At 49.1% G+C, this 13766-nt stretch overlaps 1 protein-coding gene across 3 annotated transcripts in view; it reads right to left on the reverse strand.

Annotated features, from left to right (window-relative positions):
* The window catches only part of TWF2 (twinfilin actin binding protein 2), a 74165-nt gene extending 67292 nt beyond the window's left edge, over positions 1–6873 (reverse strand). For 2 of the 3 annotated variants that reach the window (XM_077821628.1, XM_077821625.1), the window contains exon 1: positions 6767–6873. Coding sequence is in view for 1 of the 3 variants with exons in the window: in XM_077821627.1 (XP_077677753.1) it covers positions 6767–6791 (25 nt within the window). In the remaining 2 variants the exon portion in view is untranslated. The remainder of the gene's footprint in view (positions 1–6766) is intronic. The other variant, XM_077821627.1, reaches the window with a different exon arrangement.
* Between the last annotated feature and the right edge of the window lie 6893 nt (positions 6874–13766).

A 13766-nucleotide genomic window follows, 5' to 3' on the forward strand; every position in this document is an offset into this window, starting at 1 on the left:
TCCTTTGATAAGATATTCCAATGGTTATGTACCTCGCTCTTTAAAGTTTGCATGTGATTTCCAGCCTGATGAGAAGCTGGACACTCCATCTAGGTCATTTTAATGGCTGGCAGGTTCTCTCATTAACAAGGGACAATTAAAGTGAGAAACCTTATATATCCACAGCTTCATAAGACCAGGGAGGTAGCCCCAGATTTGAGATGAGGTCAAACTTCTTGAAAAGTCAGCAGTGGAAAACTCAAAGGACTCTCCTTCTTCCAGGACACCCAGCTGGGCTGCTTTTACTTCAAATTGACCACCCTGTCAGCCTGTATTTAATTGTTACTTCCTCCCCAAGCCCTCATGTGGAATTTCCATAAGACTGAGTCACAAATGAAGTCCAAGGGATTATCTGAATCCTGTAATAAGATATCTTTTCTTATTTACTCTGTGCCATCTGGACAGCCCAACCCTTTGTTACAGCTCCTGTCCTCTCATGTAGTAGGCATTGAGTATGAAGTAAACAAAGTAGCATCTATTGTTTCAGCAAGGCAGGTATTGCAAGAGCAAGCACTAGAGAAAGGTCACTATGAAACCCAATGGGATCAGAGGAGGAAAGTTATCCTCAGCTACAAAGCAAAACATATCTACATATAACAATAATTTGCAGGTCCCACCTAAGATATTCTTGGGAACAATTTGTTTTGCTGTGTTCAGCTTCCACAGCAGAGCAGAGGGTGGGTGCAGTCAGGGCAACTGACCCGTGATTTTCTGCCCCAGCTCACGTGTAAGTCAGAGCAGTCTGGGGGCTGCTCTAACTTATGCCAGCCACTTACCATTCCCTAGGAACTATATGCCAGCTGGAGACAAATACACTCTAGTCACTCCCTCATCATGTCCATCCCATGCACTGGGGGCTATGGGGAAAGGAGGCATAGTAGCCAGCTCTATGCCTGCTGGCAATGCCTTCCCCAGCAAGGGATTTAAGGGAGCATATTTGGGCCGAGACTCTACCCCATTATTTCCGCAGCCTTCCTTATGTGCAGACATGTCTCTCTGCTCTCCTTCCTTGCAGACACAAATTTAGAACTGCCTCACACAAGCCTGCTGAGTTGGCACCTTGTATCAGTGCCAATTTTTAGATATCAGACATGCTGAATCAGGGAACGGAGGACCTGAAAAGTTTTACCTATCTTGAAGAAATTATTCCCATGTCACTTCATGCTTTCTGCTCTGCTAGTATTTGGCCCTGGCTCAGGGCCATGCCCCAACTGCTGTGTCCTGCCAGATTGAAAAGTCATGCCTATAAATCTGGGACTGGGCAACAGGGAAGGTAAAGGTGGCACCTGAATCCCTGCATGCTGGAGTCCCCACAATGGAGAGCTGAAGACACAAGTGCAGAGATAAGCACTGGGAAAATGATATTCCACTAAGCCAGCCTGCACTTAGTAAAGATCCCCCGTATTTGTTCATCTTTCCATCTTGCAGCACCTAATGGGGAAAACCTCAGACATTCATAAGAGAAGGCAACACTGGAATCAGATTCAAGCCATCACCATTTCTGATATGACATCATCCATTCTTTACAGGAGGAAAAAGACGACAATAGCAGCACTATAGTGGGAAATCTCTCCATAGCAGGAGAGGACAAAGATATGAAACACACTCAGCAGATTTCCTTAAAGCATTGCCACAGCCTGAGCTCAGTGTCTCAGGCATTTGATAAGCAGATGTATATGTAAAGAGGAAATGTCTACCTCCTTGAAGTTTTAACATGAAGCACTGAATGTGCGTGGAGCCAACCATCATTGACTGCCTCCCAAAGGACAGACAAAGGCTCAGGTCAAATGGCACTGGGTGCTTTAGCCTGCAACGGACAGAGAGCGCTAAGCCTTTCCCACTCTGCCACCTTCTACACTGGGGTAAAGCATACCATTGGAAGTTCAGTAGCACAGTGTGCATCCACATAATTCAGTTTTGAAACCACACTACAAGCCTGTCCCACAATAACGTCTGAGACTTATTAAGGGAGATTGTTTCATACATGATTCTGACTTAACATGGTTCATTACATATCCAGAAACCACCTCAGATGTGCTAATAAGGTTCCTGGCGGGACAATCTGGAGGTATTAACCCAGATTGCACTCTCACAGCTAAATCCTACCAGGGGAAATTTTAAAACCAGGTTAGCTTTCCCCAGGCCAGACAGTGCTAGAGGCAGGCAGCTGCACCACTATTTGCTACTGACTAGACAAAGTCAAACTGGGTGGGATACAAAGGGGTTCTACCCACTGTTCTCCTCTGTCACTGTGGTGCTGATCTGCAATTACTTAAAAAGAAATTCAAACCTCCTTCCTGTTAACTTGCAGGTTGAGGAGGGAAAGGGTGTGTAACTGGGCTACAAGGAAGACAGGAAGTGATGATATGCATTGCCCTGGAGAGAGACCAAAACAGCACCAGGTTCATGGCTGACTGTAAGGGCGGGCACTATGAGTCACTTCTCAGGAACCTGACCACACCAACCCTGGAGAGATTTCAGAGGATGGGGGAAATAAAATTGACTAACTTTGCAATTAACTCTATTCTGCCCAATGAAGAATGCACCTGGTCTGAGAGTGGAGTGAAGAGAAGGGGGAGGAGGTGCAAGGCTTAATCTACTCTTGTATTTTTCTTTATTTCTGTGACCTACTGGGCTACATTACAATGCTGTGCACATGTCATGGGATATGGAGCTTCTCCTCCCTCTCCCCATGCAGGTCATCAGTTCAAGTTCCGCCCATAATGGCTGGAACTCATTCCTGTCTGATGGCTGCTTACTGGCTTTTGTGAAGTGAACCGAACCAATGGGTTTCACTCCAGTTTCTGGTAGCAGGGATCCAGCATCTAAATTCACACCAGGATTGGCAGCCTTAGCAGAGATGTATAGGACCGGATTGTCCATGGACTCCACCCTTATTCCAGATGAAGGAGGCAGCACTCTGGCAGAGCACCCTGGACAGCCCATGACAAAGAGGAGTGTCCTAGCCACTGGATAACAACATTGATGGTTACGCCAGAATGCTGAGATCCAATATAATGAGTCACAGATCATTGCATCAGAAGAGCCTAGAGTAACAAATATGTAATACCCTCAATAACAGTTTCTCAGTACAGTTCTTTCTGGAGTATACAAAGGGAGAGGCTATTCTTGGCTTTGTCGTTGAGTAACAGAAGTTTATACAGGAAGAAAGCGGCTGAGCCACTAAGTAACAGCAACCATAAATTCAACACACTTGCAAAAAGATCACACCAATGTGTTTAATATAAGGAAACATTCAGTATTACTGAGATCTATTATATTGCCCACTCTATCCAGGGTAGTGGAAGAAGCATCACTGCTTGATTCATTAAAATCAGACTGGACAAAACACTGAAGTATATACTTTAGAGAACAATTGTGCTTTGTTCATCCCCTTGAACAAGACGACCTCAGAGGTTGCATCTCTAACTTATATGCTCTCATAATGACAGTGTTGCTTAATTTATGCAACATTTTAAGTCTTGATTAATATTGTAAGTTAGTTACCAGGTAGAAAAACAATATAAAGTAATGAAAAGCCCCACACAGTTAGGACTCTTAAATCCATGTACAATTACCATCACCTCCCATGGCTCATTTAGCCTCCCTCCGTCAACTGTCTGGCTATTTTTTCTGAAGCTACCTTCTTCATTCAGGCACAGTCAGCTGCCACCAAAGAAGTTCTAGAGGACATTAAAAAGATAATTCTTACTAATATCCAAAAAATAGCTGCCCCCTCAGGGTAGTCAGAATTTGGAGATGCCTCCAAGGAAATTCAAGGGAAGCATTCTAAGTATCACCCCCATGGCCTCTAGCAGTAAATACGGCACCAGGGCTCCACAGCCGTTTTAGGGGGCACTGTGGTAGTGGAGGGGAGACACAAAACCAATACCCTGATCACACATGCTCATTAAAGATCCCGTGGCTAGACTAGGGCTGTTAGCACCAACGTAATAACCAGACTCTAATTTAGGGAACTATATTCTGACTATTGAAATTCCTCCAACCGAACCCCCCGAGGAAAGCATTCCTTCCTCTTGCTAAAACAAACAAAAAGCCGCATAGGTTTGCTGTTGCAGATTGGTGGTCATGTTCCAGCCCAGAGGCACCTGCAAATCTGTAAAAGGTGAACACACAATTGGCACTTAAACAGCAGCGTTAAGAACTTTGGAACAAAGCTTCTAGAACAAAGGCTCCAACCAGATATTCTATCAACTGGCATGGGACTTATCAAAGGACCAGGAGTACACCTGAAATCCAGGAAGTTAACTCTGGCTGGTCCCATGAAATGTTTGGTTGGCCATAAGACATATAGCCTCAGCAACTAGGGACGCAGTGACACACCCACAAATGTATATTTTGGTTGCATTCTCAGTTGTTAATGCCCATTCAGGACTGGGATCTGCTTTGGAGGGATGGGATCTGCCTAAACTTGTACAGCTGAATAGCTGATCTAAGGGCTTCCTGTAGATTACAAAACCACCATACCAGTGCACTGCTCTCTGCCATCGAGAGCTATCCATGCTAGAATATTTCTATTAGTAGCATAGACAACCAATGCAGTGACTGTTTCCAACAGTAATAACAGTGTTCTGATTTAGCCAAGTTTTTAAACACTCAAGGACGTAACACTACTGACATAAGAACGGCCATGCTGGGTCAGACCAAAGGTCCATCTAGCCCACTGTCCTGTCTTCCAACAGTGGCCAATGCCAGGTGCCCCAGAGGGAATGAACAAAACAGGTAATCATCAAGTGATCCACCCAGTCACCCATTCCCAACTTCTGGCAAACAGAAGCTACAGATACCATCCCTGCCCATCCTGGCTAATAGCCACTGATGGACCTATCCTCCATTAATTTATCTAGTTCTTTTTTTAACCCTGTTATAGTCTTGGCCTTCACAACATCCTCTGGCAAAGAGTTCCACAAGTTGACTGTGGAACGGATGGATAGCTGGGCCAAACCAGAGCAGTGTGGGGCCATGTGAATACCAGACAGACAATGTGAGTGAGTGGAGCTGGGGAGCCAGGATTGGGAGGAGCTCCCCTAGTCTGGGAGGGCAGCAGAGTGCTGAGCATGAAGGACCCCGGTGAATCCCAGGCAAAAGATGGGAGTGTTGGACCCTGTAGCTGGTGAGTGGAGGAGCTGGGGGCAGCCGTGAGTCAGATATATGTCAGAGTTGCTGGGATGTGCGTGAGAGCTATCAGAAGGTTGTTGCCGTATATGCGGGCAGCAAGGAGCATTCGGAGGTCTGTGTGTGAGTTGGGCAAAAAATGGCATTCTGGGGTCTCTATGGGGTGGTGCCACTTTAAGGAAGATGCCCTTCCCCAATTTCCACAACGCATAGGACCCCCAAATTCTTTAATCTGGGCCAGATTAGATATTAGTGGATCTTTAAGTGACGCTGCTGGGACAGTCTCATGCAGTTTTGAGAGATGTAATGCGTTTATCATCAAATCTGGCTTTGTATGCCTGTCTGCTCCCTGGAAATTCTTTGTAAAATTGTTACAAATAAGAGAGTAAAAGGTATGGGAGATGAATATTTCAACTCCTCCCCGCCCTCCATCCCCACATTAGCAAGGCACTGCTGCCTTTAGTTCTGGATCAAACCCTGAACTCTCTTCAAACTTTCACAGCCATGACACATCTAGAGTTGAAATGAGACCCAAGTAAATCTAAAAACTTAGATACTATTTAAGCTTCAACTAGACTTTTGTGGGACCACATTAAAAAATGACACACAAATCAAGCAGCCACCTGCTTTGCAGAAAGTGAAATGGTTCCCGAGATTATGATTCACACTGCAGAGCTAAACGTGTTGTTACGAGATAATGGAGCAGCAAAGGAAAAGCAAGGACATTCAGATGGACAAAGTTACTGATAAACAGCTTACTAGGCACAAAGACAGGACACTAAGATATCTATAGGATGCATTTGCACCCATTTTCTATAAAACCAAATATTGGCAGGGAACATTTATAGAAACCCTAGGAGAGAAGATGCTGCAGCCATACCAAGCTCAGTGCTGTAGAAGGGAAGATGCTGAAGGCTTAGTGAGAGGCAGGATGTTTAAGCCATGGAGGACAGATGCCCTGGCAAGTCTATAGGCTTTATAGCCGAGATACTACCGCATACACACGCCTAAGAATATAAGGGCAGGATGCCAGTACAGACAGCACATACAGGCTCTGTATTTAGCTTGTAAGCGCTTTGGGGCAAGGACTCATTTTTGGTCTATATCTGTACAGAGCCTGGCACAGTGGGGTCTGGGGCTCCCAGGCATTATCGCAATACAACTACTAAACAGCAGAAATACGACTGCCAGTAGGAGGAGGGAGCAGGATACACAACCTCCCCAGGGACATCTTTTGCTGTGGGTCTACGGGCTGTACAGGGCCAAGATCTGGAGAAGGGGCGCTGCGGTGGGTCGGGCAGTACATAGGGCACATGGGGAGCCAGGGGCGTCGAGGAGACATGCAACCCCCCTGGGGCAGAGATCCTGCTCCAGACTCCACAGGGTCCCGCTAGAAGGGCATCAATAAGGGAGCGAGTAGGCTGGGGGGCGCAGCCCGGACCCCCAGGGAGCCGCGGCAGCGCAGCCAGGGCCAGGGGAGGTCCGGCCCGGGCGGGTATTGCGGCCCGGTCCGCGCGGTGGCAGAAGGTTCCGGCCCGGCCCGGCCCGGCCCGGCCCGGCCCGGGCTGGCCGAGCGGCCCCGCGCCCTTACCGTGGATGCCGGTCTGGTGAGCCATGGCTCCGCTCGGCTCCGCTCCCGCCCTGGCCGCTGCGTCCCGGGCAGGAAACGGCTCTGGCAGCAGCGCCGCCCGCTTCCGGGTTCCAGCACCTCTGCGGGGCGGGGCCTGGCTGGGCTCCGCCCCAAGGCAGGGCGGTGGGGACCGCGAGGGGCCGGGACCCTGCACAGCCCAGAGATCTGGGGAGCCCTCGGGGTGAGGGGGCTGCGCCCCTGGCAGGGCTGCGATGGGCGGAGCACCCGGGCTCGCTTAGACAACTGGCCATGGGCCTTACGGGCCCCGGTACACGGGGAATGGCCTCGTGCCAGCTGGGGGAGTGGGCTGTGTTGGGCGCTGTACACGCGTCTTGTCCCTGGCCCCTGGCCTGCTCCGGGCGCTGCACACACACCTCGTCCCAGCCCCTCCCACATGCTCTGCTAGGCTCTGTACTCGCACCTCGTCACAGCTCCTGCCCCGCACCCTGCTGGGCACTGTACCCATCTCATCACAGCCTCTGCCCCGCCCCATGCTGGGTTCTGCACACACCCCTCATCCCTGCCCTGCATCGTGCTGGGCGCTGAACACACACCTAGTCCCGGCTCCTGCCCAGCCCCATGCTGGGTGCCGTACACACACTTCGTCACAGCTCCTCCCCCACGCCGTACTGGGTGCTCCCTACCCCAGCCCCTCCTCTGTACTGTGCTAGGTGCTGTACACACACCCTGTCCCAACCCCTGCCCCACGCTGTGCTGGTCACTGTACACACACCTTGTCCCAGCCCCTCCTCTGTGCTGTGCTAGGTGCTGTACACACCCTGTCCCAGCCCCTGCCCCACACCGTGCTGGGCACTGTACGCAGACCTTGTCCCAGCCTCCACTCCACTCTGTGCAAGGCGCTGTACGCACCTTGTCACAGCCCCTGCCCCACACTGTTCTAGACGCTATAGACACATGTCCCAGCCCCTCCCCCATGCTCTGTTAGGCTCTGTATGCACACCTCATGACAACCCCTGTCCTGCGCCTTGCTGGGCGCAGTACACACACCTCGTCCCAGCCCCTGCCCCGTGCTGTGTGCTGTACACACACACCTCGTCCCAGCCAGCCCTCACTGTGCTAGACACTGTACACACACCTTGGACTGCCCCTGCCCCACACTGTGCTGGGTGCTGTACACACACCTTGTCCCAGCCAGCCCCATCCCATGCTCATGCACGAATAGAAATCAACATTGGGGCTGGCACGTGCCTGGCAGAGGCAGGAATAGATCCCCGGGTTCTCAACTCCTAGTTAGGTGCCCTACACACTAGGTCATGTTACTGCTCAGACCCTGTCCCGCGCCTGGTCAGGTGAAGGGGCACTGGGAGACTGAAGCCAGGCCCAACAGGCTGCACCCTGTATCGGTGCCCACTGAACTCGGACATCTGCAGCATTGACAGGAGAGCTCCACTAAGGTGGGACCAGTAGAAAAAGTGAGCCAACATCCCAGCCTTATTATAGCCCTCAATAGACTCCACTGGGTGCTGCCCAAGAATATGGAAACTTTGCCCCTCAGGGCCTGTCCCAAAGGTGCCCCTTCAAGTCCAGCCCTCTCTTGGAGAGGAAACAAACTGGCCTCATGGCCTTGGCTGAGGAGCGGCCGTAGCTGAATTGCCGGCCAGGGTGAAAAATGTTTTTGGTGCTGCCCCCTCCACCAAGCAAAAAAGACCCCAACCCCACCAGCCAGGCAACCAGCCGAGCAAAATAAAGAGGGCGGCCAAACAGAGCAGAGGAAAAAGAAAAAGCCCAGCAGCACAGCTGCACTGCACCCCATGCAAGTCAGTGACCCACCTGCTTGCCTACCCTCGTCCCAGCCCTGCTTGGGCTGATCTCTGCCTCTAACCACCTGGTGACACATGGGGGCTATTGCATCATCACCTGAGCTCCCAGCATTGGTTGTCCCCATGAAACCACATTTGGGGGCTTCTCCTGGATAGAGAGGAGAGCTACAGCTATACACTCCTGCCCCAGCATCTGGCCTGATGTGCCCACTTCCAACCCTGGGTTGGGTAAATCCCCCTCTAAAATAGCCCCTGTAAGTGCCCGGCAGTCTTTGCTGGAGGCTGCGCCATTAAAAGTGGCAGATACTCCATCCCTGAGCCTCCTCTGCTTGGTTCCCAGAGGCTCTTCTCCCAATACAGCTTTTTAATACAGCTGCTATTTTAGATTCTGGGAGAAGTGCTGTTTTCACAAGGCCTTCCCTTGGCATTGCTAGCCACCTGTGACTGCACATTTTGCCAGCTGGGGGTTGCTTCAGTGCCAGTTTTCCCTGCAGGCTCCTACCCTGACTTTCCTGACCCTACCACCACATCCTTGACCTTGATTTTGACTTCTCCAGATCCACCAGGCAGTTATACAGCTGAGCTGCTCTTCTCCCCTTCTCAGTCCTGCTGTGGGCCAGCTCACAGCCACTCCTGGCTCCTACCCTCTGGGGTTCTAGCTGCTGCTGCTGCCACCCCTCAGAGATTGTTCCTTGATCTTCCCTTTGCACCCTCTATCCTGATGCTCACTGTAACCCTTCCTGGTCCTGATTGCTGTGTGTCACACTGGGCCCTCTACTGACCAGGTGCTGACCCGGGTGTCTTTCTCCTTCCTTAGATAACTTGTGGCTTGATTCACCTCCTCCAGCTCATCACCAGGTTGAAGACACCTATTTGTGAGTCAATCCATCACACCTGTGGCTCCAGAGAACCTAAGCACTTCAATCCTGATGCCTGGCACACTTACACATCCCCTCCTATCTAACCTTGCAGCCCCTCCTGCCTCTGCTCCAACTTTTATAGCTGGCTGCCAGGGTGGGCAGGGCTTGATGCTTCTGTCACGCCTTCCTCTGCCAGCCAATCAGTGCCCTCCCTGCCTTCAACTCCTCCCATCAGAGACTTGGTAGGAACTGAGCAAAGCTGAGAGCAGGAGCCGGATTTCTGAGCCCCAAGGTGGAAAAAAGCATCTCTGAAGTACTGCCATGCAGAGGGAGCTTGGCTAGGCCCAGGAGAAATGAAGAAGCATGACAGGTGTTATGGGGATACTGGGGAGCATTGCTGGCTTTGGGAGGGAAATTGATTAAGTTGTGGGGCAGACTGGCAGATGTCTGTACATGTTCCATACACATTTCATCCTTAAGTGGAGGTTGTGGAGAAACAGCAGCAGCAGAAGGGGAATAGGGGCACAGGAGGGGAAGGGGGGCAGAGGAAAGGGAGAGCGGGGGGCAGAGTAGCAGCAGGAGGTGTTGGGGGAGAAGCTTGAGTCAAATTGGTGACCTAAGGGCAGTGATGGAGAGTTGGGATGGAATTGAGAGGAGCTGGTGGATTTTGATAGGGAGAGGGGTCCAGTGGGACACTCCCTTTGAAATGTATGCATATTGCATGCAGATTTAATCTGTATTGTATCCACATTTTTCAGGCTTTTTGCCTTACCAACATGGAAAGGTATGTCTCTAGCCTAGATAAGGAGATGAAGGGTCTGAGGAGGGACCCTAACTAAGATTCCTGAGGAGAGGAAGCTGGGAACAGAGGGCAAAAGAGATAGTGTACTAGGCAGAGAAGGGCAGTTGAGTAATCCTGCCTGGGCAATATGGTGTCAAGAGAAGCTGTAGGAAGACATAGGACAAGGATAACACTGGAAAAAAAGGGGACATAAGAACAGCCATAGTGGATCAGACCAATGATCCAGCTTGACCAGTTTCCTGTCTTCTGACAGTGACCAATTCCAGGTACCCCAGAAGGAATGAACAGAACAGGCAATCACCGAGTGAGCCATCCCCTGTCGCCCACTCTCAACTTCTGGCAATCAGAGGCTAGGGACACCCAGAACATGGGGTTGCATCCCTGAACATCTTGGCTAATAGCCACTGATGGACTTATCCTCCATGAATTTATCTAGTTCTTTTTGGAATCCTGTTATAATCTTGGTCTTCACAGATCCCCTGGAATGAGTTCCACAGGTTGACTGTACATTTTGTGAAGAGGTACTTCTTTTTGTTTGTTTTAAACCTGCTGCCTGTTAATTTCACTGGGTTAGCCCTGGTTCCTGTGTTATGCGAAGGAGTAAATAACTCTTCATTATTCACTTTGTTCACACCAGACACGACTTTATAGACCTCTATCATCCCACCTTAGTCATCTCTTTTCCAACCTGAAAAGTCCCAGTCTTTTTAATCTCTCCTCATATGGAAGCTGTTCCATACCCCTACTCATTCCTCCGCCACTTTTCTGTACCCTTTTCCAATTCTAACATATCTTTTTTGAGATGGGGTTACCAGAACTACATAGTGTGGGTGTACCACAGACAGTCTCTCTTCCCTAAAACTTAGAAAGGCCAAATCTTAGAGTACAACGTGCAGTTTGCTGCTTCTCTCCCACTCTCTTCATCTTCACCTCCAGAAAAACCCACTGCTAGCAGAGTAGGTTCTTTACTCTCCCTGAATGAACAGCACAAAGATGCTCAAATCAGCTAGCACCACCTACTGGCAATGACACCAGCTTTCCTGCTTAAGGAACAGGTTAGAAGTCACAAGACAGATTACTTTCTTCCATGGAAGAATGTGTGGGAGGGGACATGGGAAAGAAGAGGAACTTCTCAGAGGCCTTGTCTGTATCAGAAAACTTCCACTAGTGGAACCAAATGGATTTGAAATAGATTCAGTTACACCACTGAAACCACAGTGCAGATGAACTTAAACCCTTTTAAGCCCCTGCCCTGATACCAGTTTAGTTACATTCAGTAAATTACCAAATTAATACTTAGAGAGACAGGGTGGGTGAGGTAATACCTTCTTTTATTGGACCAACTTCTTTTGGTGAGAGACACAAGATTTCCAACTTACACAGCTCTTCTTCTGACCTCATCAACAGAAGCTGCTCCAATAAAAGATATTACCTCACCCATCTTGTCTCTCTAATATCCTTGGACCAACACAGCAACACCTACACTGCATACAAATTAATACTTACACAGGTGACAAAAACAAAGGAACAGGGATTATCTTTTTATTGTGTGCCTGTATGGCGCCTGCTCTCTGGTGCTCATTGCGGTATCTGTACACTGCCTCACTACCATAATCAAACAAGCATCCTTCTCTGCTGCATTACAATCAACACGTGGAAGAAGCCAAACAGAGAGAATTTGTATAATCCAATGTGCTTTTCACCATTTGTTTTCTGCTCTTGACTCAACTTGGACAGTCAAAAGAGTTTCTCTTTTTGCCAATAGTCACTTTCACTTCCTGGTCCTAGCAGAGTGGTTATTTTGGGGTTGTGGGAGGAAATATCAAGCTAAACAAGAGCATGTTTTATTTCCAAATAGGAAAATGTTTGCAAGAACTGATGGCAGCATTTAGTTCAAACCCCACATCTGGGTGCAAAATTATCCGACAGTGTCTCTTTAATTGAATCTTTTTATTTTGGTGGGCTTTCATGCACCTCTAGGAACAACACAAATATAAATTGCAAGTCTCTGTGCTTCATCCTTTTCTCCCCGGCCCTCACAAGTTTCACTTCTGCTTTTAGGTTTCATCAGAATAATTATTTTTAGTATATGTATCACAGCAACACCCAGAGCAGCCTTTGCTCTTCCCCAGTCTTGGACTGGCCTGGTCCCAGTCCTGTTCTCTGGTATAGCCCAATCAGTTACATTGGCTTCTTGGAGTTGTCCTTTCAGGGGCACAGAGAAGTTACTAAACACACAAAAGGGGAAAGAAAGGAACAGCAGGGATAGAAAATCCAGTTCTCTTTTTGATGTCCATGTTCCATGGCAATCTCACTGCTGAAAAGTTTGGGCCCAGCACACAGTCTTATCAGCCACTGCAAGACCTGGCAAGCTGGTACCAGCATCTGGCTGTTGGAATCATTTCATTGAGCTGCCTTTCTGGTCACAAGCTTACAGTGGTCCTGCAAAATGTACAGTCTTGGCTGGCTGAGACAAACTCAGATTAGGTAGAAGGAAAAAGGAGAGGGATAGGAAAGAGAAGAAATAAGGTGGGAAGGAAAAGTACTTATGGGGGAGACAAAAGTCTCACATCCCAGGTGGCGGCTGGGATTTAGCCAGAACCAGTGGAAGTGATAATGTCATCTGAGTCCCTCTGTCTGGCCAGATCACAATAGCCTATAATAACAAATGTAGATGGGAAAAGGTGCTAAAAAAGAGACAGAAGGACTGAATTAGCCCAAACCAAAGGCCGACGGATATAAATTCAAGCTGTGTAAGATCATGCCTGGTAAACAAGAACAGTGTGAGACCAGAAATCAATAAACCAAAATAGCCGTGTCAGAAATTAGGCCTAATTGGTGAACAAAGTAATGAAGGGCTGAGCTATTCCACCCGTCACTCCCATTTGGGGTCCCCCAAAAGGACTTTGGGGGGAAATCTGGTTACTGCAGTGTGAGTGACTGAGAGACAAGAGAAAGGGAAGGAGCAAACTTCACACGGCTGCCACCCCTGCCATCTCCTGGGACCCCTGATCCAGCATAACACCATTGTGCCTTCTGTGTCCTAATCCTGGGAGCTGTCCTGAGCTCTGGCTAAATTGTGATCTCGTATGAACTTTCACTCACATTTTACAGATGAGCTCACAATTAGGGTACATTTGGAGACCCAGTTATCACAGCAGGACCAGTGTAGTCATCTAGGCTGTGCCTTCACTTGGAAAAAGGGGTATTTTTAACCCATGTCACAATCCTCATGAAGACAAGGCAGCTGTAGTTATAAGTTTCATGGTGTTGAGGCAAACTCTCGGCAATAGAATGCCAAACTCTTTGTTTTCAGCTGTTTCTCCTTGAGGCCTGGAAAAGCAGTAAGAAGCAAGGGGTAAAATCCTAGCAGAACTGAAGTCAATGGCAAAACTCCCATTGACTTTATGGGGGCCAGGGCTCCATCCATAGGTGCCAACTTTCCCCAGTGCCAGTGGGTGCTCTCCCCCCCCCCGCCCCCGCCCCTGGCCCCGCCCCGACTCCACCCTTGTTTTGAA

Source organism: Eretmochelys imbricata, chromosome 7 (assembly GCF_965152235.1).
Source record: "Eretmochelys imbricata isolate rEreImb1 chromosome 7, rEreImb1.hap1, whole genome shotgun sequence".
NCBI lineage: Eukaryota > Metazoa > Chordata > Testudines > Cheloniidae > Eretmochelys > Eretmochelys imbricata.